At 35.3% G+C, this 26,671-nt stretch overlaps 2 protein-coding genes across 9 annotated transcripts in view; one reads left to right on the top strand and one right to left on the bottom strand.

Annotated features, from left to right (window-relative positions):
• The window catches only part of FAM13B (family with sequence similarity 13 member B), a 78,243-nt gene extending 71,231 nt beyond the window's left edge, over positions 1-7,012 (top strand). For all 5 annotated transcript variants that reach the window (XM_065918604.1, XM_065918601.1, XM_065918603.1 and 2 more), the window contains 4 exons: positions 1,608-1,691; positions 1,787-1,950; positions 2,496-2,597; positions 4,665-7,012. In XM_065918604.1, the coding sequence (XP_065774676.1) occupies positions 1,608-1,691; positions 1,787-1,950; positions 2,496-2,597; positions 4,665-4,788 (474 nt within the window). In that variant the 3' untranslated portion in view covers positions 4,789-7,012. The remainder of the gene's footprint in view (positions 1-1,607; positions 1,692-1,786; positions 1,951-2,495; positions 2,598-4,664) is intronic.
• Positions 4,869-26,671, bottom strand: part of PKD2L2 (polycystin 2 like 2, transient receptor potential cation channel) — a 40,367-nt gene continuing 18,564 nt past the window's right edge. Inside the window, exons 7-15 of one of the 4 annotated variants that reach the window (XM_065918608.1) lie at positions 25,480-25,489; positions 24,921-25,015; positions 24,236-24,417; positions 17,974-18,094; positions 16,818-16,919; positions 15,415-15,479; positions 14,732-14,786; positions 8,835-8,947; positions 8,223-8,379 (exon numbers count right to left, since the gene is read on the bottom strand). In XM_065918608.1, coding sequence (XP_065774680.1) covers positions 8,283-8,379; positions 8,835-8,947; positions 14,732-14,786; positions 15,415-15,479; positions 16,818-16,919; positions 17,974-18,094; positions 24,236-24,417; positions 24,921-25,015; positions 25,480-25,489 — 840 coding nt within the window. In that variant the 3' untranslated portion in view covers positions 8,223-8,282. Of the gene's footprint in view, positions 4,921-8,222; positions 8,380-8,834; positions 8,948-14,731; positions 14,787-15,414; positions 15,480-16,817; positions 16,920-17,973; positions 18,095-24,235; positions 24,418-24,920; positions 25,092-25,479; positions 25,490-26,671 lie in introns of those variants that run through there. The other 3 variants (XM_065918607.1, XM_065918606.1, XM_065918609.1) reach the window with 3 other exon arrangements.

The following is a 26,671-nucleotide window of genomic DNA, read 5'->3' as shown; positions in this document are numbered from 1 at the left end:
CTATTAAAATAATATACGTTTATATATATGTGCATTTTTTTAAGAAAAAAAAGAAAACTCTTAATAACTTACATGCATATTGAGTGCTATCTCCAAGTTAACCATTAGATGGTAGGGCCTGTGTCTCAGGCTCTAATAGAAGACAGCATGTAGCCCATTCTGCATCAGAGAATTCATTCTTTGGAACTTATAACTTGCTTAAACTTGCTGGCCATTTTTATGTTGATGGCCTCTTGAATAGGGGTTCCCTTTAGGCTTCGACATTTTGCCCTTACAGAAACATTCTTTTATAAACTGACCATTTTTTCAGTTGGCTGTCACGCAACAGAACTTTATTTAGATATAAGCAGTTTTCTTTTAACAGTGAATCATGTATAGTTTATACTCTTTTCACACATAGCTAGTTTATTTAATACTGATTTTATCTTTTGATTACAAAGTGTTTCTGTGTGTCATTGACGTTTTCATAATTCCATAATAGTATAATTAGTCTTTGAATTTATTTATGAAAATCACCTTAGAATTCCACAGGTTTGTCTTTAAAAACTGAGTCCATAGGAAGCATTTCTAGATCTTACGGACTCCTAAATTTGACTATTATAAAGAAAAATTTGGAGTCTAAAAGTTAAGCCAAGACAATAGGAGAGAATCATTTTTCCAACTGTTAACTGGTACTGGCAGTTCCTCACAAGTTTAAACATTGAGTTACTATATAACATAGCAATTCTCTTCCTTGGATATACCCAAGAAAATTGAAAACACTTGTCCACATAAATTTGTAGGCATGTCTTAAAAGTAGCATTATTCATAATACTTAAAGTGTAAAAAACCATCCAGATTTGCAGCCAACTGATGGGTAAATATGATGAGGTATATCTGTATGGTGGAATATTATTTGCCATGCAAAGGGATGAAGTACTGGTACACACTATGACATGGATAAATCTTGAAAAAACACTTAGGCTAAGTGAAAAAAGCTGGACACAAAGGCCACTTCTATGAAACATCTATAATAGACCAGCCCATTGAGACAGAAAAGAGATTGTTGTTTGCCATGGGTTAGGGGGAGAGGGCTAATGAGTACAGTTTCCTTTTAAGGTGATGAAATGTTCTAGAAACAGATAGTGGTGGTGGTTGCACAACTTTGTGAATATACTAAAAACCACTAAATTGTATACTGTAGAAGAGTGAATCTTATGGTATATGAATTACATCTTAGTGAACTGTTATTTTTTTTAAAAAGAAATATAAAGGGGTCCTCAGACCAAGAAAGTTGACAGCTTTGTTAAAAAGAAAAAATGCTCCCAATTAAATTATCAGTAACACTTTATTAGTTAGAATTTTGAAAACATTCATTGAATGAGCTCTTTAGAATTACCTAGACATAAGTTACCATTTATCACTATTATGCATTCATAACAAGTAAAAGCAAAAATATAGTCAGAAATGCCTAAAAACTTTTAAAGCATATGGTTAGGAATTTGAAAATAAAGTTTAAGATCGTTAAAATAAAGTTTAAGATTTGTTATACTTTATTTTATCTGTAATAGCGAAGTGAATCTTCCTTAAATACTAAAAATGTGACATTTGTATGTTTATTGTCACAGGGATCTCCATCCACCAAGCGAAGAGGTCAGATGTTACAGCCAATCATAGAGGGAGAAACTGCACATTTTTTTGAAGAAATCAAGGTAATCCTCAAGAGAAATCATCCTGTAATCTTTTTCCTAAGGGAAAAGTTGAAACCGTGGCATGTTTGATTCTCTGTTTGCATATATATATTTAGGAAGAAGAAGAAGATGGTGTTTGTCTGTCCTCTGAGTTAAGTGATATCTTGAAAACTGCTGTACAGGCACAGTCATCATTGGATAACTCAGAGTCTGATGTTGAAGAAAATCAGGAAAAACTGGCTCTAGATCTCCGATTGTCAAGTACTCGAGCAGCGTCTATGTATGTATGCCGGTTTGTGATTTTAGCCTATTTATGTAAGAAATACTCAAAAAATTTAGTGTTAAATAATTGAATACTTGGAGAGAATGAATACAGTGCTCAAGAAATACAATGATTTTAGAATGTGTGCTTTACAAAATATGTTGTTATTCACATTTTCTGAATTGAAAATTAGTGTGTGATAAAAATTAAAAGAAACTAAAGTCCTACATTTGCTGTATGACAGAGTGCTGGAACCAGCTGAGAGTTATCTGTTAGTTTATGCTCCATCAGCGTCTTTACTTGATGTGGCCTTGGATTCTAATATTTAGCCCTGGCATCACTTTAGGATCATGTGGAACGTTGTTCTGTTTTTGTTTTAAGTACTTATGCTGAGCCCTACAAGCAGCTATTCTGATTTAATTGCTCCAAGGTGAATCTTTGACATTGGTTATTCCAGAAACTCATCAGCTGAGTTGATTTTGCAGCCAGAGTTAGAAACACTGTTAAGAACATGATGAATTTAAAGTACCCTTTCAAACATTTTCTTCCCATTTCAATTTTAGGCCTGAATTACTGGAACAACTTTGGAAAGCCAGAGCTGAAAAAAAGAAACTACGTAAAACATTACGGGACTTTGAAGAAGCATTTTATCAACAAAATGGAAGGTTTGTTTGAGCATCACAAAATTTAATTCTCTTTCTTCTTAAGTCACATGTCCTGCCCATATATTGAAATAAATAGATAAGAATAGAAATGTGCATTTAAGGATGCTAGCATTGAAAATAAAAATAAAAAATTCTTTTATTCCTTGCAGCCCTGCTGTTAATGGAAAGAAAAAGCTAGAGCTGGAGTAAACAACATCTGACAAAATATATCAGTATTGTCCCAGAGAGATGTGGTTGAGTGGCAGTTATTTTAAGTTCCTTAATTCAGTATCTTTACCCTTTTGGAAGTGTTTGTGAATGAGATCTCCTTTTAGAAAGGGTCCCAAATGTGTGTGTTATTCTCAGTTAGTTTGGATTCTTCTACTGAGACCATGGCTGCTTAGACTGTGTGTTGTCTCATTCTAGGACACATACTTCCAAGGTGTGTATTAGTGTGGCAGTCTTGTGGCTCCTATAATACAGTATGGCCAAGTACCTTTATCAAACTGGGTAATGCACAGTTGACCCAGTGGGACTTTAAAAGTAAGGAAAATACATTCTAATTCAGACTGTGGCCAGAAGTGACAATTTATCTCAGGCCTCAGAAGAGTTTTTCCATGTTACCAGATGATCTTACCAAGCCATTAACTCTACAGTAGTTCTACTGCATCAGTTTTGTGTCTGTTTCAGTTATACCATGATTAACTGTGGTCCAGAAATATTAAATGGGATGTTCTAGAAATGAACAGTTCATAACGTGTAAATCGTGAACTGTTCTGAATGGTGTGATGAAATCTTGTGCTGGCCCACCCAAGACGTGAATCATCCTTTTGTCCAGCATATCCTGCCCCTTAGTCACTCAGTATCCATCTCGTTTATCAGATTAGCCATCACAATATCTCAGTTCCTGTATTCAGTTAATCCTTATTTAACTTAATGTGTTTCAAAGTACAGGAGTTAGCAATTCGGATATGCCAAAGAGAAGCCATAGAGTACTTCAAGTGAAAAGAGGGGTGAAAAGAGGGAAAGAAAAAGAAAATTCTTAAATCAATCAGTCAAGGAGAAAAAATAATCATATGCTGAGGTTGCTAAGAACTATAGTAAGAACAAATCTATCCATGAAATTATGAAGAAGGAAAAAGAAATTCGTACTAATTTTGCTGTCACACCTCAGACTGTAAAAGTTACGGTCCAATGCATGATAAATGTTTAGTTATTAATAATATGAAAAAAGGCATTAAATTTGTATAAGATGTTCGAGAGAGACCATGTTCGCGTAACTTTTATTAGAGTGAATTGCTATAGTTATTCTGTTTTATTATTAGTTATTGTTAATCTCTTACTGTGTCTTAATTTATAAAATAAAGTTTATTATAGGTATGAATGTGAAGTATATATAGGATTTGGTTTCAGGCATCCACAGGGTTCTTGGAATGTATCCCCATGGATAAGAGAAAACTACTGTATTTGAGTCTTCTGTGTAGGGTGGCATGTATGGCTTTAAAAAAAAAAATCTCAAGTGCATTTTCCAAGTGCTTTCTAATTCTTTGTCTTATTGGGAAAAAACCTTTGTTTATAAATTAGGATAGTTCAATATTTTACCTGATTATTAAACTGAATTTCATTGTATCCCTAATATAAAGTGAGAAAGATGACTTTTTTGCTACCAGTAAGATGTTTTGCATCTTAATTCACTGAAGCCAGAGTTAAGTAATATATGAAATGACTCACCGTAATTCTCTAGAACTTAAGATACACTTACAGACCTGACAGAGTCTAGCAATGCATGTCTTATTAAAATATTTGATTATCTCTAATAACCTCCAGTCATCATTGATACTGATAATGTCCATTAATGTGTCAACACATTATATCCAAACACATTAATGGATATTATCAGTATCAATGATGATCAGAATTCGAAGTATTTTAGGAATATTCTGTTCAGTTGAAGGGAAATAGTCCAATAATCTTTTTTTCTCGCAGTTTTTTATTTGAGCTTATATTGGGTAATATTCTGTCTGACATTATGACAACTTCTGGGATTTTATTTTCCAGATGATCTCTAAGTTTTATTTTTTCCCCTAGGAATGCCCAAAAAGAGGATCGTGTTCCAGTGCTTGAGGAGTACAAGGAGTACAAGAAAATTAAAGCCAAGCTTAGGCTTCTTGAAGTTCTTATCAGCAAACAAGATTCTTCAAAATCCATATAAAATATGGTCCTTGACAACATCATAAAATCAGTTGTATTTCCTGAAGCTATCATCATGTGTACTTGGCTGGTAACTTAAGTTCATTCTGTCAGGCACTCAGAGAGTTGCATTTTATACTTGCTGGTGGTGCCACTAGAGAAATGATGGGAGGGTAAGTAGAGTGCGATGTTCCATATTAACCACAGACTGTCCTCTACCTTTAGCAAACATCCACTTTTCTTCGTTTTGTACTGCAGATACATCGTGTTATTAAAAGACTAATATTTTATCTTTTCAACTTTAAGAACTTTGAAGATAGAAGCTTTTTGTTATTACCAACTTTATTATTTTGTTTCTCATTACTCAAGAAAATTGAGAGGAAAATCTTCATATTGAATTCTTCTTCGGTTGCCTTTTTCTTACAGAATGACTGAAAATTTGAAAGAAAAGCCTATAAATGTGCACATATGCAACTATGTTCTATGTTTTCTTAAAAAACCAAAATCAACTGAAATTTCAAGTCCTACAGTGGAACCTATTTCTGTTAAATGCCCAAAGTGACGCTTTTTCATCCATAGTATGTTAGCAAAAGTTTGCAGTTCAGTGGTCACACAGCTCCTGGATGAAGATAACAATGGCTAGACCAAAAAGTGACCTTGCTTATTAGTGTAGTGAAAATACATACCACACATCACACACAGAACTGAATTATATCACATGCTGCCTTTGGGACTTAAGTTACTCTTTGTTTCCTCAGTTGCAGTTTATCAGATGGTGATGATGTGATTTGTCTGGATTAGATCCTGCATTTTTTGCCCCCCTACCAACCTCCAGATAATGTGAGAAAATAGCCATGTCAGCATGTAGGAACTGATGGTGCTCAGATTTGTGTGTTCAATCAAATGGGCTTAAATTGGCAAAAGAATCATTATGCCTGAAGTGAATCTATTCTTAACAAGGGCTATACCACTGCATTTTTTCTTGTACCTTTGGTGGGGTATATCATTTTTTTTTTTTTAATTAGCAAAATCCATAAAGAAAACATCCTCTAAAGGGATTTGCTCAGTCACATGCTATTTAAAGCACCTGGCTATGTGATTATTGTGGTATGCCCCTTGTCATACATTCTAAGCATATCTTCTTTCCTTTGGGTTTGCATCAGGTTCTTTCCTGGTATAATTCTGCTAATTAATTTCACAGAATAGTAACTTTATTTGTGCTAACAATGTAATAGTCATTAACAGCATATTCTGATCAGGCTTGATCTAAGTGTTAATTTTTTTCCTGGTGCTTTTTTGGATGGATGTGTGTCTCACTTTGTGCCCATGTTTTGCATGCAGTGACTCATGCATGGTTTTCTTAACTAGCTAATATTCATAATTTGTTTCACACAAAAATGAACTTTTGCAACATCCTTTAATAAGATGAGGGAAGCATGAACCTCAGACTTCTGGCACTATTACATAGCACATGAAGTAGCTTGATAATAAGTAGCATTTCTAGTACTTCACATTTCATCTGTGTGTGCAATGCCTTTTTGGGGGGGAGGGAATGTTCCTTGGTAGTGAACACGTTGGGGAATAAAGCACTAAATCCAGCCCTTTTCATGTGGTTTCCTTTTGATACAGCTTGGTTATTCATAATGTACACCTAGAATCGTGAAATTGAAAACACCAAAAGATGTTATCACTTTGATTTTGAATTCATCATGCAGTGTGCATTTAGTTTATGTCTTTTAGTCTCCAGACAGGAGTATATCCAAACATCTTATTTAATGTGCACTGTGTATTGTTTTATATGAATGTTTTATTTTATATACCACATGCGAAAATGTCCATATGCACTATTTTTAAATGTTTTAAATAATATATTCCTTCTTTATAATGCTAAATCTATATTAGTACCATATTTTTATAAGTCATTGGCCGACTGGTTTCATTTTAGAATTAACAGCTGCTTCATGATGTTGGTTATTCATTGTTAATGTTTGGCTGTGAGTAGAATAGATAAAAAGTAGCCTAGCAGCATGCATGCTGTGTGACAGTATTGTGTGTCCTAGTTCAGCAGTAAGTGGTAGAATTAGGCAGTTTGTGATAATTTTACTTTGGTACAAGTAAAAGCTGTATATCTATATACAAATAATATATAGATATATATGACTAAGTATCATTGCATTGCTGTGTCTGGCACTTCATTGTATAGACTTTTGTAATAAAAGAACTTTAATGTTCTAAGTCTCTGTAAATGTTTTTTGTTTTTTTCACTAGATGTTAAAAAAGAAAAATAGAAACCTCAAGTGTTCCCTTGCCTTAATGTTCTCAGGCTCTGTTTGAATTACCCCAACCAGAGACCATGTGGAGAGACTGCAGGGTTACTAAACCACGTGACTGGCTATAGCTCTAGGGAGTGGTAAGACAAAGAAGAGCCATGTTGTTTGGAAATCTAGGGAGAAGATGCAGAGAGAATAGTCTTCATTTCTTGTTACAGTCAGTTATCTTATTAAAAAAATTTGAAATACAGTGTCTAAGAGAAGAGCTTGGTTTGAGGAAGGTGAGTATATTTAACAATTCCTTTATTTGAGTTTCACAGTCCAGGGACTGTTGAGCACAACCTGGGAGTCTATGGTCAAATAATGTTGCTTAGGTTAAGAGAACATGTGGCTTTTCTAGGAGGGCTTATGTAACCTCTATTAGAAAAGTTTCCTTGCAGTTTCCCAAATACCAGCCATTCACAACTTTGTAACCATCCAAACAGGACTTTTGCAGCACCCTCATTTATCCTTTCCAAACATAACTTGTGTTTTTATAACCCTAAAGCTCCTGCTTTGCTCTTTTTTCTTTTTCAAGGATATTTTGCTTTATAAAGTAATTGAGGAAGCACTTTTGTGAAAGTGTTAACTTTAGAAACTGTCTAGATGAATTTATCATTTGAAGATATTAGTGAAATTTCTGTAGGTGGTTGGAAAGTTTGTTCTACACTTTGCCTTTTTCGAGGAGACTTCCAACTAGGAAGAATGGACGTGAGATTATTTTACCTGGGGTCTTATATAATGGTTTTCTAGGATTCTAAACATTTATTGGCCCATGAAGTTAGAAACATGGTGTGTGATGAGAATACCAGCAGTTCTTATACTCTCTATAACACTGTGAAAAGTATCTTTACTTACTTAACCATTTACTTAGAGACCTGCCCCAAGAACTAAAAGCAGTATTATTTTATACTTTGCATTTTCATTCCTAGAATTTAATAATAAATCTCATTATAAAAGTCTTTACCTGTACCTGAGTGTATGTATTGTGGAGGCATGTTGTAATATGCATGGATTATATATTGTGTCCCATTCCTAGAAATAATTTGATGATTATCATTGACCCTGATGATAGTTTGATGGTAGCTGGTTTTGTGCTTTTAAAATGTACCTGAAATGGGGACAAATTTAGGAACTAACTCAGTTCAGGAATAAATTGTTAGAAATGCTCCATGATTATATCACAGATTCTCACCTCTACTTTTTTTCAGTATTGTAGAGCTGAAACCTTCCTCATCACTCGGTTTAGTTTTAAACTGACATAGTGTAATTCTTTCTCCAGCTCCACAGCATATAAAAAGAGGCTAGAGGATAATTTAGAAGGAGAGAATGAGTCAGTAACATTTTTGTATGTAAGGGGACAGTAGGTTATTAGCGCCTATTGTGAAATACTTTGAGTGGGAGGATAGTGTTTTAAGCTCCCAAAACATGCCTAGCATGGCCAGTTAACAGATCTAATATTTTAAAGCTGCGTGGGCACAGTATTTACTATGCATGTCAAGTATAAGTGGCATTTCCTGTTATCTAGAGATGTAAGGACAAAAGCAATTGGTCTTACTTCACCTTCCATTTAAATAAATGGAGTCTTATGCTTTCTATGTTACTTTAAAATTGGGTAAAAAAACTGGGAAAAATTGTGACATCTTAACAGAATAAGATTCTGGGTTCAGGAAAATTGGGGACATCAGGAAAATTGTGGGATGTCCCCAGTCCTCATATCATGATATTCCATAGTACCCTAGTTAGAACAAATGCTTACTCTCGGAATTCTTGTTGAGTGACAGTCTGGTAGTCATCTTGAATTTCTGTAGAATAATACTTTTTCTCAAGCCTCTCTTTCCATTTTTTCATCTGCTCTGCACTTTGAATCTCCTGTAAAGGTAGAGGAAAAGGATATGCTGCAACCTTTATATTTTTCTCTTATTTTAGGCCTATGCACATAAGCATCACAGGGTTGAGAATCTTTAACATTACTCTCCAGGGCTGTGATTTTTGAGCCGCTCTGGCTTTTTGCCCTTCCTGGTTTTGAGGTTTATACATAAGCAGAGTCACCAAGAGAACTTGGTGTTAAAACTGTTTAGCAGGTTAGGGTTTTCAAAATTATGAATGTTGGCTTATTCCCATTTCACTTCCTGGTGAAATATGCATCCTTCAAAAAACCCATATCAACCATCACTTTTCTATGAAGCTTTCCTTGACATTCATAGATAAAGGATACATTTCCTCATGGAGCAACAATTAGGTGGGGGCATTTGCACAAGTTCCTAGGTTCTAGTCACTCCACCTCTTCCCTGTAGGTGGTAGCTGCTTCTTAGAGTTGTTTGTGGATTAATTTGGCGTTCCACAGTGGTTCTTGCAGTCCTCTCATGCTCAGAAATGAATTCTGTGATGTAACCCGCCTTTTTGAACTACCTAACATGTTTCTGTTTTTTGGACTGGAACCTAACTGATGACTGGTTGGTAACAGAGAAGGTCCAAAGAAACAGACCCTTGTAGATAGTGTACCTCCACCAAGGGACACAGTTAACTTGAGTTTGAGATTACCACCTGGTTATTTGGGATTCCTCAGGTTACTGAACGAGCAGGCAAAGAAGTGATGGAGGTGACTCATCCAAGTTACCAAGGAGAAATTGGTGTTGCTACAAAATGGGCTCAGAGAGGGCTGTGTTTGGAAGCCAGGGAATTCTTTGAGCAGTGCCTCTTAATACTTTCATGTCTAAAAATAAACTCGTTTATTTTAAACATTGAGTTCTTAAGGAATTGTCATTCGAGCTGAAAAGATCTTAATGTTGTCCAGAGATGGCCACAGTTATTCTTGGTACTTTGCTTCTCCCCTTCTGGGGAAAAAATAAGAGTGCTTTCATTTGTATATAGGATAGTTCCATCTTATTAGATGGAAACTAGAAATATTGTCATTTTATGGAAGATCAAATGTGTACTAAATTGCCGAAGGGGTGAAATGGGCTGACCATTTATCTAATATCTCTCAACTGAAAATTTGCCTTCTTATACTCTTACGCTCTTTTATACGCTTTGATGCTGGGTCTCAGACTTTGTAAACCTCATTCCCCAGACTCCCTTGCTACCAGATTTATTAGGTTCTGCCTTACTGGATGATGGCCGGGAGAAGGTTCTTGTTTTTTTTCTACCAGCATTGCTTCTGCAAGTGATCGTTATCTCCAGCAGTGTTTGGCTCCAGGCTGCAAAGGTCCAGCTTCTTTTGACTTCCCCAGAAGCAGATTCACCACACTCCCTAAGAAGTATCAGGAGCAGCAGAGGTGGGAGGGAGGTGACCCCAGAGGTCTGAGCAATAGCTCCAGGCCCCTTAAGTGTCTTAGGTTCTGATAAACCCATCTTTTGTAACCTTAGCCCTGGGAGTGATACTATCCTCCTAACAGTTATTATTTATGAGTTGCTTCAGTGTTTTTACTGTTTCTATCTTCCAGTACCTGTGTAACCAATTCTCTGTAATTTTCTCTGTTTGAAATACATAGTATCATTTCCATTTTTCTGACTAGGGTCCTCACTCATACATGTAGTATGTCATTTGATCAAGTGTATTTTTGTTTTTAAGGAATGTTTTCAATTTTTCCTTATCTTGGTTTTAAATGTTTTAAAATTAATCCGTGGGCATTTTCTATTTTGTTGCTATTATAGATTCTTTTATTATAATATTTAATGAACTGGTTGATGTTTGCATATATGACATGATGACTGTATTTATATAAATTATTTTTTCCTACTACTTAATCTTTTTGTCATAATTTTTCAGTTCATTATATATCTGAAAAAGAGAATCATATGTCAAACAGAGGTAGTTTTTACTTTTTCCTTTTCAACTCTTGTACTCCTTGCATATTTCTCCTGCTTAATTCTTTTGACTGATCTTTTTAATATATCTTTGTCTTGTCTTTGACATGTCCAGTTTTTTCCCTGTTAGGTAAGGTGCTAGCTTTGGGGTGAGGTAAATTTGTTTTTATCATGTCAAGTAAGAGTCCGTTGATTCCTGTTTTGTTTTCCCCCTCAAAATTGATGTTGAATCTTACCAAATATCCAGCATCTATGGAAAATAATAATGTAATTTTCCTTTTTTGATTTATAAATAGAATGAATTATGTTAATTAGTTGATTATATAGTTTTAAATCATTTTTACATTCTTAGAATAAACCATATCTGAGTCATATTGTATTCTGTTGGATTCTGTTTTCTAATATTTTATCTAGGATTTTTGCTTTATGATACATGTGGTATTTTCTTTTTCTGTTTTGTTTTTTGAGGAATACAGCCTTTACCAGTTCTTAGAATCACTATATATTTGCTTTATAAAAATAATTTGGAAGTTTTCAGTTTTCTCTTTGCTCTGGAACAATTCAAATAGCTTGAAATTATTTATTCCTTAAAAATTTGGTAAAATTCCCTTGTGAAACCATCTGGGTCTGAGTTACTTTAGAAGTAGTTCTTTGATGACTTTATTTCTTCTATTGAGTGGATTTAAAAGTCTCTTTTGGGCTCAGTTTTGATAAATATTATTTTCAATTTATTGAGGTTTTCTCTATGGCCCAAAATATCTGTTTTCATGAGTGGATTTTTGAAAAACCAGGTATATCTTCTGAGAGTTTGTAGGTTAGTACATAACTGTACGATCACTTTATTCACTACATATGTATTTTTAAATCCTTTCTTTTTTTTTCTTGATCTGTTTTCTACTTTTAGTGCATTCTTAAAGTGTTTTCCATTTTCTTAAGTTTAGTAGTTTTGATGGACGTTGATGCCATATTATTTGGTGCATAGATAATCATCACTATTAAAGTTGATCTTAGCCTTATAAAGTGCCCTTTGTCTCATTTAGAACTTTTGATTTAGAATTCTACCTTGATTTACATTAAGTTGTATCTGCTGATAATTTTACTTGCCTTTTTACCTTGGCTCATACTTTTATACTTAACTTTTCTAAGTCACTTTGTTTTAGGTATATATTTTAGGCTATAACATAGAATTAGGTATTGCTCTTTGATTCAATCTGAAAACATTTTCTTTTAAAGTAAATTAAGCTTATTTGTCTTTACTGATATATCAGATATATCTGGTCACAGTTATATTGTTTTAAGGTATATTTAAAGTCTTACCATGTGATACATCTTCAGTTTTGGTACTGCTTCCTTTTAGGAATGTATGTATTTTTTTTTTTGTGGTCATGTATCTTCATACATCCTAGGTCATCCCTTTCTTGTTTTGGTTTCCTCCACAAGAACCAAAGAAGTTCAACAAAAATTGGGTTGTAATTTCTTCCTCTTCATTTCTTTCCTCTCTACTCCCCAAGTATATTTAATCATATTACCATACTGTCCTTTATCTAAGAGATGGAGTCTATTGTAAAACCCATTACACCATCTGTGTGCTATTTAGGAAAAATATTGCTACCAGCTAAAATATGGTGTGTTATCAATTATACGGTACATCTTAATTTCTGAGATATTAAAATATAGAAAAATGTGTTTTAAAATTAATAAATCAATATCTTATTTATTACTATACTTTACTATGTAAAACTGCTTCTTTTTGGTTGTTAACTCTAAATGATAATTCTTCAGCATTTTAACCATTACATATGAAATAAGTAGCTTTTTTTCTGTGCTGTATCTTCTCCCTTCTTTTTCTAAAATATCTCAAACATCTCTTGTTTGGCTGAAGATGATCCTCACATAGAATCCTCAGGAATACAGTGGTATTCCCCAAGTTTTTACATTTCAAAACTGTTTGAGCCTTTCTACTTGAAGCACAGCTTTGCTGGATAAAAAGCCTTGGCTTACATTTTCTTTCCTTGCATATATTGTAGGTGTTTTGTTGATTTATGGTGCTGAATGCTGTGCTAATCTAATTTTCTTAGATTTCTAAGTAAATTTAAGTTTTACTTGGACAAGTCTCATGTTCATTTAGGTAATTTTTCCCAGGTACACAGTAGATGTCTTTTAAAAGTTTATATTGTCTTTTATTTCAGAAATGGCTTATTGAATTACAGCTTTGTTTTTTAAAAGAATCTCAAACTTACAGAAAAGTTGTAAGAACAACACAAATACTTTTTATCCTTTGAAGTATTTAACATTGCCAACATGAATGCCTCATTGTCTCTGAATACTTCAGTGTGTATTTTCCTCATATAAGGACATTCTCCTTTATATGCAGAGTATAGTCATCAGAATCAGAAAATTAATAGTGATGGATTATTACCATGTAAATCCTCAGTTCCCCATTCAAATTCACCAGTTGTTCCAGTGATGCCCGTTATCGTAAAAGGATCCAGTCCATGATTATGCACTGTATTTACCTAGTTTTTAATCTCAGTCTGGTGTAGATCCTCAGCTTTACCTTGACTTTCATGACCTTGACACTTCTGAAGAATATAGGCCAGTTATTTTGTACAAATGTCCCTCAGTTTCTTTTGTGTAGTGTTTTGTCATGTTGTGCATCTCTGATGAAAATTTTGCAGAAGAGATTGTGTGTGCTCTCGGTGTTCTATCAGATGACATGTGATTTTAGTTTAGTTCTGGTACTGTTAGTGGTGCTGATTCCAGAGTTCTCTACCCTAATGTTATTCCTTTTCTTTTGGTAGTAAGTATTTTGTGGAGAGGTATGGAAATGTACTATTCCTCCTCAGACTTTTATTCATGTAAATATTTAGATCAGTGTGGACTCATGGAATCCTCTTTTATTCCATGGGTTTAAATTAAAATTCATTACAGTCCTTAAGTAGTCCCAGACTTGGCCAGTGGGAGCCCCATTAATGCTGACTTTTTGTGTCCTTTTATGAAATCTCCATCATTCTATGTGGAGTATATAGTATAAAGCACCTCTACTTTCCAGTCCTGGAATTAACTGTACTTCCAAGGAGCACTGGTTCCTTTTGGAGGAGAATGGTATTTGGAAACCCACTGTCTGGACACTTGTGACATTGCTACTAGGATGTCACTGTAGCTTTCTCAGTGTACAGAACTAGAAGATACATTCACACACAGACACACACTCCTGCGTTTCTAATCCAATACAACGTTCATTTTAACCTTCAACCTTTCCATTTATGCAATTCCATTGTCTGATAATGAGAACCCTTTTCTCTAGCGGCATACATACTTGTTTGCTTATTCTGATCTCTCAATCTTGCTGTTCTCTTTCTCAGTATATTGGAGAGTGGGAAGCTTCCAGAAGTAGAGCAGTGTTCTATTTTTTCACTTGGGTGATAGTGGTATGTGAAGATTTGCTTAACAATTATTTGGTAAACATATATATGTTTAGTCATTTGTTGAATATATATGTTACAACTTAGAAATACAGGAAAAATCATTAAAGTGATTCATCACATTAATGATTATAAGAGAATGATTACATGATTATCTCAATAGAATATACTCACTAAACTCTGTGTGCTAATCCCACAGTGAAGCGTACAGCTATAGGATGAGGGTATCTGGCAAGAGCACCAGTAGGAGAGAAGGAATATTTGGAATCCAAACAATTTGCCCTAAATAAAAAAGGATCTAAATCCTGGGAAAAATCTGGAGGTAGCAACTACTGCTCTGAAGAAAGCAAATCATTCAATTCTTAATAAGAACTTTTTCTAATAAAGCTATCACTTCTTTATGAGAAAATTAAAGTCTTACTTTTTCATCAAAACCTTCTCTTCTGGCTTTTTCAGCCAAATCTTTGTTTTCCGTACTGAGAATATGAAATAAAAAACAGAGGCATATGATAGTAAAAAGGAAAATGACAGTATAAAATACTACCAGATCTATATTAAGGATGAATTACATTTCTGTTCTTTCTGATAACACTAGTTATCTAGACAGTGTTGTCATTAATAAGTTCTCTAGAGTGTCATATCTCTAGCTGTAAAAACATGTTTATATTATGTCCCACTTCCAGAGATCTGTATTTGGGAAGCATTTTGACGCCAAAATGATGCAATAAATGTAAGTATATTCTTAAATATTTTGTGTAAAATTTTCTTCACTTCAGTAGCTAAAAACATATATTAGTGTGCATGTACTAAAATAATTTCTTACATTTTTAAGAGGAAAATTACTTTCCTATTAAAGCTGTTAAATCCTGTTACTATCTGTTGAAGCTTTCTCTGAGTGGCATGGTGTGCCTTTTGTTAATTTTAAATTGTTTAGAGTTTCATGACACTCAGAAATTATGACGTGCTACTGGGTGTCTTGATAACTTATTTAGAATCAGCACATCAAATGGTGGTTGTTTTATAATCAAAACCTTACCCTCATTGTAAGTTTCTAATATAGAGCTTTAAAATGCTAAGTTAAAAATTGAAGAAAAGTGATCTTACCGTTCCTTGTCTTCATCTGTTTCAGGTTTTTTTAGTTTGAGTTTTTCGAGAGCATTGTTGTAACTCTGGGCAAAATTTAAAATAGTTTAAAAGTTCATAAGAAATATTTTCTGTATTTTTAATTTTTGACTAAGGTAAAGGAAAGAGGGAATGCTTGCCCTTAGGGGCTTGCTGCCCTAAGAAATGTAGAGGCAAATACTATGGTTATCCTTCTTTCACCTTGTCCCTACTTACAGTTTCTGCCTCTGGTGAAAAAGTTGGCATCACACTTGAATTTGGGGGAAAATCTTTTAATAATATTATTGTCTATTGCATTGATGATATTAATACTTTAGTGCACATAACCAACATCATAATCAAGAGATAAAAGATAAAAACCCCACAGTTAAGCTCACTGAAATGAAGTGAAGTGAAGTGAAAGTCGCTCAGTCATGTTTGACTCTTTGCGACCCCTTGGACTATACAGTCCATGGAATTCTCTAGGCCAGAATACTGGAGTGGGTAGCCTTTCCCTTTTCCAGGGGATCTTCCCTACCCAGGGATCGAACCCAGGTCTTCTGCATTGCAGGCGGATTCTTTACCAGCTGAGCCACATGGGAATCTCATTGGGGAAAATAATAGATGACTTTCACAGATAAGTTCTTGGACAGAGTTCTTAAGCCCCCCCAACCCCACAGCTAATAGGACTTTTTCTGTGTGAAATGCTATGGTTAGAGCTGAGGATATGCAGAGATAGACAGAATGGTATACACATGACTCTGCTACAATTCATAATACATGTTGAGAGGACAAGGAAGATTCCTCTCTGACAGGGAGAATAGAATATCAGTGAGAGAGCAGAGGGAATATTCCTGCAGAGTCGGGGAATGACATGAGCAGAGGCCCAGAGGACACAATGAGAGCAAGCATGTGCTCAAAATATTAGCTGGCGCATGCAGTGCTGTAAGTGGAAGCATAGAAGGTAAAAATTGTATACTTAAATGATAATGAATAAAGATACATTGACACTTTGAGACTAGAGAAGGCCCTTGAATGTTTGAATAAAGAATTTGGACTTAATTTTGACAAGCCGGGGAAACTTTGAAGAATTTTGAGTAGAGAAGTGACATGATCCAAACTGGGTTGGCAAGGAAAAGGGCTAGAACAGATAAGATACAACCATACAGAAAATAGTGCTTTGCATTTAGCGCTCAATAACTTTTTTATATACTGAACTCTGAAATACGTTTTGGTCACATTTTTAAAGCCAGAGAACATTTCTCCTGGTAGTAAAACAGTACAAATATGAGTTACACTAGACCAAAGCAAAAACCCAAAACCCCTCCCTGCACTAACACTTGGGGTATAAACCAGACAAGACTGGCCTCAGAATTCTGATTAGGAGAAGAATTTGACATACATACCTTTTTAATCATTTTACCAAGTTGAAAATCTGGCCTTCTGCCTATTGAGTAGTCAGCTTTCACTTCAGAATAGGTATCATTAATTATTGCCAAGAACATGTTCTGGGGAGAAATAGTCAAATGAAGTATTTCAGTAAAAATTTAATTTAAAAGTTAATGGCTTTGACAAGTGCTGGGATTTGTAAAATTAGATTTAAATTTTAAAAGTAACTTATGTGCTCAGTGAGAGAAATGACTATGCAGACTTGTATATAAAAAAATGTAGTGGAATGGGAAATATTTAGTGTGTGGATATGGGCAAGTATGTGTATGATAAATGGGAAAAGCAGAATGTAAAATAGTGCATATAAACTGGTTAATATATAGAAATTTATTAATGTTAGATATCAGAAGAAAACTTAAAATAATATGTGTTCACAGGTTTTTTTTTTTTTTTTTTTTTTTTTTAATTCTGTAGAGTTGTTTAAATGCACAATTTTACTAGGGCTCTTAAAACTACCAGTGTCCAGATTAACACAGACAGAATTGTGGCGAGAGTATTCTTAATCTCAAGCCCACCTCTCCACATTTCACTGTGGCCCAGATCTGTTGCTTTGAGGACTCCTGCCCACCATCAGAGTATAACTGCTGTGCATGACCAAAAAAAAAAAAAAAATGTTTTCATGAAGGACAGTAGCAGTGCTTTGAGTAGAAAAGCAAGTTCCTTGATTAGGAAGGCCAAATAGGTTTGTCCTGAGCACATGTGAGAGACTCATACATTCTGGGGACTCATAAAAATGACAAAGGTATGAGCTTTCAGCCATAAGGGCCAAAAGCTGTTGTGATGGGCAGAATATGAATGACCTGATTCATACTTACTGGTGTGAAATATCCCAGACTGGAGAGACGTGGGATATTCAAGTTATATGTGTAAAAGATTTAGCAACTCTTGGCACACAGTAAACACTCAGATGGTAACTGTTATGGTCACATCCTCCATTGGACAACTTAAAATCACTTACACTTGCTGGATTACTAGAAATCTACACCATTCTTAATAAATGTTAAGTGTTCTGACCACTAAGCAGTGATACTGTAATTTCTTCTAAATTAGTAATTATATTTTTTATTTTGAAAAATATAAGCAAAAAAAGGGAGTATATTTGATCTTTCTTACCAGCAGGACAAAGAATACGAAAAAGATGAAAGTGATGAAGTAAATGGGTCCCAAGATACGATTGGCATGCTGAATGCCAGCAAAATTAAAATCTCCAAGAACAATACGAAATTGCGTGAATCTTTTATGGGGATAAAGAAAAGCATTAGAAAATGTTATATCTCTTCATACATACATGACAACTAATGGTTACTAATGTGTCTAGGAAAAATAACCTAACTGCATATGGTATGTGCTTTCTGACTTTAGTTTTGTTAGCATAAAACCAGATGTAGATAATTCCCCTGAAGGCAAGACTTAATGGCTGAAGAGATAGTTTAGGAAATGATGGGCTTCAGTTTATTTAACCAATGTGAACCCAGTGTTCATCTCCAATATTTGAACCCTGAGATTCCTGCTTACCAGCTTGTCTTGACAGTTATCTCCTTAGCCATTCCTGTGCCCTTATAAAACTTAGGATACTTAGACCTTTCCAGAAAGTGACTTTCAACTTGGACATAGACCCGAGAACCCTACAACTTCTTTTATCAATGATATGCTTAATTTCTGCTTCTCTACTGAAGTAATAAGGGTGCCAACAATTTATCACTTGTCAAGTCTCAAGCAAGTGCTGGTAATGATCCTCAAACATGAGCCCGAGTTTTGTTTTTATTTTCTTCAATAAATATAAAAACTTGGCTTTGATGTGAAATAGCATTGAAAATATAAAGCTTCATTTTATTAATTTTATAGATGGAAAAATTAAGAAATTAAGGCTTTGAATGAGCATAGTAGTAGGAGAGGTAGAATTAGGATTTCATAACCTGAAGTCTTATTTTCTCATCATTAGCTTGCAGTGGTATTGCCAGACATACCAGAGATACATTAAAAATTATAGAAGTGTAATATATGTATTAATATATATATATATATTTAAGGGGAAACCTGGAAAGGAGTTTTTACTACTGTGTAGACACTTCACTATCATTTTTCCAGTAGTTATGTACAGACGTGAGAGTTGGACCATAAAGGCCAAAGGATTGATGCTTTCCAGTTGTGGTAATGGAGAAGACTCTATACAGTCCCTTGGACTGCAAGGAGATCAAACCAGTCAATCCTAAAGGAAATCAACCCTGAATATTCATTGGAAGGACTGAAGCTGAAGCTCCAATACTTTGACCACCTAATGCGAAGAGCCAACTCATTAGAAAAGACCCTGATGTTGGGAAAGATTGAAGACAGGAGAAGGGACGACAGGATGAGATATTTGGATGGCATCACTGACTCAATGGACATGAGTTTGAGTAAACTCCGGGAGTTGTTGATGGACAGGGAGACCTGGTGTGCTGCAGTCCATGGGGTCGCAAAGAGTTGGACACAACTTAATGACTAAACAACAGACACTTTGCATGATTAGTCAGTCGAAGGACTGAAAAAGAATGTTTCTTATTTTTAAGTCAAAACATGAAGGGAACCATAGGACCATGTATAATAAAGGAAGAAAATGTATTCAAAGAAATCAGCTATTTGGAGTCCTAGGACTCAAGAGTTTTCTGGAATTTCATGCTTGGTACCTGCTGCTGCTGCTGCTAAGTCACTTCAGTCGTGTCCGACTCTGTGCGACCCCATACACAGCAGCCCACCAGGCTCCCCCGTCCCTGGGACCTGAGACCTGACTAAATCATATGTAAAATATTTATCTAGTTTCTAATACTGGATTCAAATGCTTTTTACATAAGACAGAAATGCTGACTTAGGAGACCAATGTTTCTCAGCAAATCAAACTTTTTTCTCTCTGGCATAGGAGAATATGAGGTTCTGTTTAAGTGTTTCTAATATTTTTTTATGCTTAGGTTGTATTTAAGAAACGATAAGTATTTGATACTTTTTCAAATATGTCACTTTTTACACTATCCTGTTCTCTAAAGATATTTTCTGACTTGTGTTTTACTTCTCTAAATATATCATTATTATTTGAAGTCTTTGAGTCTGTTTCTGTTGTCTGTTGTATCTGTTAGTTCTTACTTAGGATTTTTTCCTCCTTTTATACGAGGTTATCTTTGACCTTGAGCAGAAAATTATACTTGAAGGACTTGGGATGAAGGTATCGTTCTCCAGAGAGATTTGTATATGTGTCTGCAAGTGTATATGGACATTCTAGCTTGGGGCTATCTTAAACCAAGTTCAAGATAATGAGGTTCCCTGGATACCTAGGTGATTAAACCCCTACTTCAAGTCACTGAGGGATTTATTTTTAACTTGAGGCTGTAGCACTTCAGATCCCTGCTTTATGTATGGTGAGGTTATCAGACACTGCTCTTCTCCCCCTACCTCGCTTTCCAACACAGACACAAAGGCTCTGGGTTTCTCTTCTGTCTCCTCCTTGAGAAGTAACTAGGAACACAATTTCTTAACTGTTTGCTCTGGATCAGCAAAAATGCCTCCACGATGGAGATTTTGGGGAAGATGGAGTAAGGAGCACTAGGAATCTGTCTCACCACCTTGACAACAGTCTCACTGGCACAATCTGATATAACATTTGAAATGAACTCTAGAGTCTGTTGAAAGCTTGCAATATTTAGGAAAGGACTGTTCAATTGGGTGAATTTAAACTTTTAGTTTGACAGCAGCTACCCACCTCCTGGGCTTCCCAGGTGACTCAGTGGTAGAGAATCCATCTCCCAATGCAGGAGACTCTGGTTTGATCCCTGAGTTGGGAAGATAACCCTGGAGGAGGAATTGGCAACCCACTCCAGCATTCTTGCCAGGAAAATTTCATGGACAGAGGAGCCTGGTGGACTATAGTCCATGGGGTCGTAAAGAGTTGGACATGACTGAGTGAGTGAGTGAGCATGTGTGCATGTGCACACACACTTATAATCCCTCAGCCCATGGCAGGTGGCCCTGCGTGTATTCCTGGAGCAGCTTGTGCATAGCTTGTGGGAGCCAGGGTGGGCAAGAAGGAATGGGTTATCCAAACATCAGGGGTCTGTGTTCTGATTGCTGCTGATGATGACAGAGGCAGGTACCTTACTACATTGGTTGCAAGTCCCTCCCTCTCTGGACGAAGCAATGTCCTTGGGATTGAAAAGCCCAGTGCCCTTTCCTCCTTCATTTTTTCTTTCTTCCCTTTGGGAACCAGACATTAAAGACTAGGACACTAAAAAAACAAACCCCTGCATGTGTGGAGGAAATTAGAAAAATCACCATGCATATCCAAGGAATGGCACAGACTCAGAGCTGAGAAGACCTTTAAGTTTACACCTCAGGCTGATCCTCAGCATGGAAACAATTAACAATGAAAAACAACAACAGAAAACATAGCAGGCCCTGGGGAAGGGAAATTAGCTGATTTCTAAAATTATCACATTGTTACACTTAAATTTCTAGTTTTCAACAAAAAATGACAAGGCATACAAAGAAATGGGAGTATGGCCTATTCAAAGGGAAAAAGTGAATCAACAGAAACTACCCCTGAGTAAGACCACATGGTAGATTTACTAGACCTAATCATTTTAAAGATGCTCAAAGAACTAAAAGAAGGAGAAAGTCAAGAAAACTAAGTATGAACAAAATGGAAATATCAGGAAAAAGAAAACCTCACACCAAAAAGCAGTTCTAGAGCTGCAAAGTACAATAACTGAAATGAAAATTCATTAGAGGAATTCAAAGGTAGATTTGCAGGCAGAAAAAAAAAAAAAAATTAGTGAATTTGAAGATAGAGCCATTGAAATTACTGAGTCTGAGGAACAGAAAGAGAAGAGTTTACAGAAAAAGTGAACAGAGCCTTAAGGAACTTATGAGACATCATCAAGTGGACCAAGATATGCATAAGCATATGAAAAGAGGCTCAGTATTGCTAATCAGTAGAGAAATGCAAGTCCAAAATACAATGAGATACCATACCTCACACCCATTAGGATGGCTACTATCAAAATAATTTTTGATAAGGCTGTGGAAAAATTGAAACATCTATGCACTGTTAGAAGAAATGTAAAATGCAGTGTCAACTGTGGACAACAGTATAGCAGTTTCTCAGGAAATTCAAAATAGAATTACCATATGATCCAACAATTCTACTTCTGGGTATATACCCAAAAGAATTCAAAGTAGGATCTCAAAGCGATTTGTACACCGTGTTTTATTTGTACACCATAGCATTATTCAGGAGATTGAAAACATGGAAGCAGCTCAAGTGTCATTGACAGATTAATGGATAAGCAAAATGTGGTGTGTGTAACACACACGCACAGTGGAGTTTTATTCAGCCTCAAAAAGGAAGGAAATCCTGACATACTCTACAACATTGTTGACGATATGCTAAGTGGAATAAATTAGTCAGAAATGGACACATACTGTATGATTCTATGAGAATTACCTAAAGTAATCAAAATCAGAGGCAAAAAGTACAATGATGGTTGCAGGGGCTGGAGTAGGGGGAGAAAGGGAGAATTCCTGTTTAATATAAGTTTCAGTTTTGCAAGAAAGAAAGATTTCTGGAGATGAATGATGGTGATGATTGAACAATACGAATGTACTTCACTCTTAGAAATGGTTTTAAAAGTGGTTAAGATGGTAAATTTTATAACAGCTTAAAATCTTTAAAAAAACCTTCAGGGACGAATAGCTTTGGATGCTGGAGCTACTTCTCTGGGTTCTTGCTTTCTGATTTTGGACACTCATAAATTGTGAAGAGATTGATTTGAATAGCCTTGCACATCATTACCAAAAGCAGAAGTTCCCTCATTAATCCATTCTGAACTTTTCTGTCTGCTTAATTTATGTCTTATACTTTCTTTCCTCCCATTATCCAAGGTGAGACACATTTCCAAGGTTCTGTAGATTAGTACATTCATATTTAATGTCCAATATTAATTAGGTTTATTACTACACTTAAGATCCTAGGAAGGAACCAATAAGTTGTTGAAACTGCAAACATTGACTCAGGGTAAACTAATTAGACTTCTCATTTGTAGTTGGAAGGGACCTCTGGAAGTTATTTAGTTCAGCCCATTCATATACAGATAAATTAAGATCTAGAAAAATTAAATAGCTAGTGGCAGAGGTAGAAAGAAGAATTCTATCCTCTTGTTTAGTAAAGGATTATTTCAGAAAAAATGTTATTTCAAACAGTGGTACTTCAATTATTTACATGTGGATAATGAAATTTTTCCGACTAAGTCAGTTCAGTTGCTAAGTCATGTCTGAATCTTTGTGATCCCATGGACTGCACTAAAATTTACCCCCAATTGAGTAAAAGGACCATGGACATATTTGAGGAATTCTGAACTGAAGAAAGTAGTACAGTTTTTCTCAGAGCCATATGTTACTATGGACTACAAATATCCTAGAGTGATGCAAAATTTCCTAAACTTTCTTAAATATGAAACTATTTCCTCCAGATAATCTTAGTCTAGATTGTACAGAACACATTTTTGAGACCTGATATTTTAGACCAGCAGACCCCAAAGTATTTGGCACCTGGGACCACTTTCGTGGAAGACAATTCTTCCATGGACTGCAGAAGCAGGGATGGCTTCAAGATGATTTAAGCACATTACATTTATTGTGCACTTTGTTTCTATTATTAATTACATCAGCTACACCTCAGATCATCAGGCTTTAGATCCAGGAGGCTGAGGACCCCTGTTTTAGACAAGCATATATATATATATATATATATATATATATATATATATTTTTTTTTTTTTTTTTTTTTTTTTTAGTACAACTTGTTTTACCTACTCAAAAGTGGAAGTCTATTTATTAAAATTACTCACTTTTAAAGAAGAGCCTGAATACTTTTCTAGGTACTCTGCCTAATCAGTTCTTTAAGTTGGTTATCTGCTAGTTGCTTTATGTATGTATAAAGCTATTTTTAAAATTCAGCTTTGCCAGATGAGCAAAGGACAATCAAGTCAATATCAATGAAAGGATTCTAAAGATACCCTCGAAAGAAAACACTTAGAATTTCATTTGCCCAGAGAATAGATACTATGGAGACATGGAGCCAATATATTTTAACTTAGATAAAATTTTCACTTCTAGAAAAGTAAAAAATTATTTTTCTAACTTGACCTAGTAACATGTGAAGAGTGGATAACACCATCAATTTGGATCTTTCAATGCCTAACTGCACTTTGAGTATAACAGATATTTAGCCATCAGTGAAAATATCAAACCATTTTAAAATTTATTAAAGCTTATTTCACTACTTACAGGCATTTTCATGATTTTTTGTTATAAACTGGAAAATATAATTACGTTTATACTAAGAGCTTACATGGCATTTTGAAAAGTGGAAAAGTCGTCAACCTGTGATCCAAAAACAAGAAATCCTAACTGAGCATAAGCAAAGAATATTATAAAAAACATGATAGCAAATCCTATTATGTCTTTGATACATCGTGACAAGGTTGATGAAAGCTGAGACATTGTCTTATTAAAGCTTATGAACTTGAATATCTGAAAAAGAACAAAATTAATTGGAATAGAATACTAAAGATTATACTTACTTAGAGTAAGTTAATTTCAGAAGAAATCTGCTTCAAATTAAAAGAGATGCTTAATGATAGTCAAGGATGTTTGAGGATTTGCCAGCAATCACCACAAAGCCAAACTACTTTAAAAATTACTATATAGTTAAGAGTATCTTTTTGTTTTTTTTCATAACTTTGTAGTTTGAGTTCTTATTATCTAGTGTAATAAAGTGAAGTCACTCAGTCATGTCCAACTCTTTGCAACCCCATGGACTGTAGCTGCCAGGCTCTGCCATCCATGGTATTTTCCAGGCAAGAATACTGGAGTGGGTCGCCATTTCCTTCTCCAGGGGATCTTCCCAACCTAGGGAAAGAACCCGGGTCTCCCACCCTGCAGGCAGACTCTTTACCATCTGAGCCACCAGGGAAGGCCTTTATCTAATGTAATAAAACATATCTAATCTGTTATGGCTGATAAAATAGAAATACCTTTATCCATGCAAAGAAGATGGTTATGGCAATTATATTATTGTAATAAATGTGCCAGTATGCAAGAAAATAGAAGTCTGAATATTTTTCAGTATCTCTTAGCAGTTGTCCAAGCATGCGATAAATTTGCATATTAGAGTATGAGCTGAAGAAAACAGTCGAAAAACATAACTAAATGGAAAAATAAGAGTTAGTTATCATTTCTACCTCTAAATCTGTAGCCTATATACAAATACATGAAAAACTTCATCAAAAGGTCAACCAAAAGGAAGGGATAAGACATAGGCTTTTATGTAAATTAAAGTAAGCCTCAATTTATAGAAGTTTAAGGTAACATAATTATAAAAGTAACAAAATATTGGCTATATGTATTGGCAAATCTATATGCCTTTTTGTTTCTTTGAGGCATAAAACACAAATATATAAAATGATTATATAATTCTGACTAGGTTATAAGAGTTTTTGCTCCATGTAACTACATGATACCTAAGAGTTTAATATTTTTCACTCTTAAGAAAAAATTTTTTTACAGTTCCAAAGAAATAACCCCCTTTAGGACTCTGTAACAACTCTTTTTAAAAATTTTATTAATTTTTAATTGAAGAATAATTGCTTTACAGACTTCTGTTGTTTTCTGTCAAACCTCAAAAAGAATCAGCCACAGGTATACATATCAGTTCAGTTCAGTCCCTGTCATGTCCAACTGTTTGCGACCCCATGGACTACAGCATGCCAGGCCTCCCTGCCCATCACCAGCTCCAAGAGTTTACTCAAACTAATGTACGAGTCAGTGATGCCATCCAACCATCTCATCCTCTGTCGTCCCCTTCTCCTCCCGCCTTCAATCTTTTTTTTCCTTTCATTTATTTTTATTAGTTGGAGGCTATTTACTTTACAATATTGTAGTGGTTTTTGCCATACATTTACATGAATCAGCCATGGATTTACATGTGTCCCCCCTCCCGACCCCCCTCCCACCTCTCTCTCCATCCCATCCCTCTGGGTCTTCCCCATGCACCAGCCCTGAGCACTTGTATCATGTATCCAATCTGGGCTGGTGATCTGTTTCACACTTGATAGTATACTTGTTTCAAGGCTGTTCTCTCTGAACGTCCCACCCTCGCCATCTCCCACAGAGTCCAAAAGTCTGTTCTGTACATCTGTGTCTCTTTTTCTGTTTTGCATATAGGGTTATCATTACCATCTTTCTAAATTCCATATATATGCGTTAGTATGCTGTACTGTTCTTTATCTTTCTGGCTTACTTCACTCTGTATAATGGGCTCCAGTTTCATCCATCTCATTAGAACTCATTCAAATGAATTCTTTTTAACAGCTGAGTAATATTCCATGGTGTATATGTACCACAGCTTCCTTATCCATTCGTCTGCTGATGGGCATCTAGGTTGCTTCCGCCTTCAGTCTTTCCCAACATCAGGGTCTTTTCCAGTGAGTCATTTCTTCGCTTCAGGTGGTCAAGGTATTGGAGCTTCAGCTTCAGCATCAGTCCTTCCAATGAATATTTAGGACTGATTTCCTTTAGGATGGACTGGTTGGATCTCTGCAGTCCAAGGGACTCTCAAGAGTCATCTCCAACACCACAGTTCAAAAGCATCAATTCTTCGGTGATCAGCTTTCTTTACAGTCCAACTCTCACATCCATACATGACTATGGAAAAACCATAGCCTTGACTAGATGGACTTTTTGTTGGCAAAGTAATGTCTGCTTTTTAATATGCTGTCTAGGTTGG

The sequence above is a fragment of the Muntiacus reevesi genome, chromosome 1 (genome assembly GCF_963930625.1).
Source record: "Muntiacus reevesi chromosome 1, mMunRee1.1, whole genome shotgun sequence".
Classification (NCBI taxonomy): domain Eukaryota; kingdom Metazoa; phylum Chordata; class Mammalia; order Artiodactyla; family Cervidae; genus Muntiacus; species Muntiacus reevesi.
This window is presented reverse-complemented; position numbering and strand designations above follow the sequence as displayed.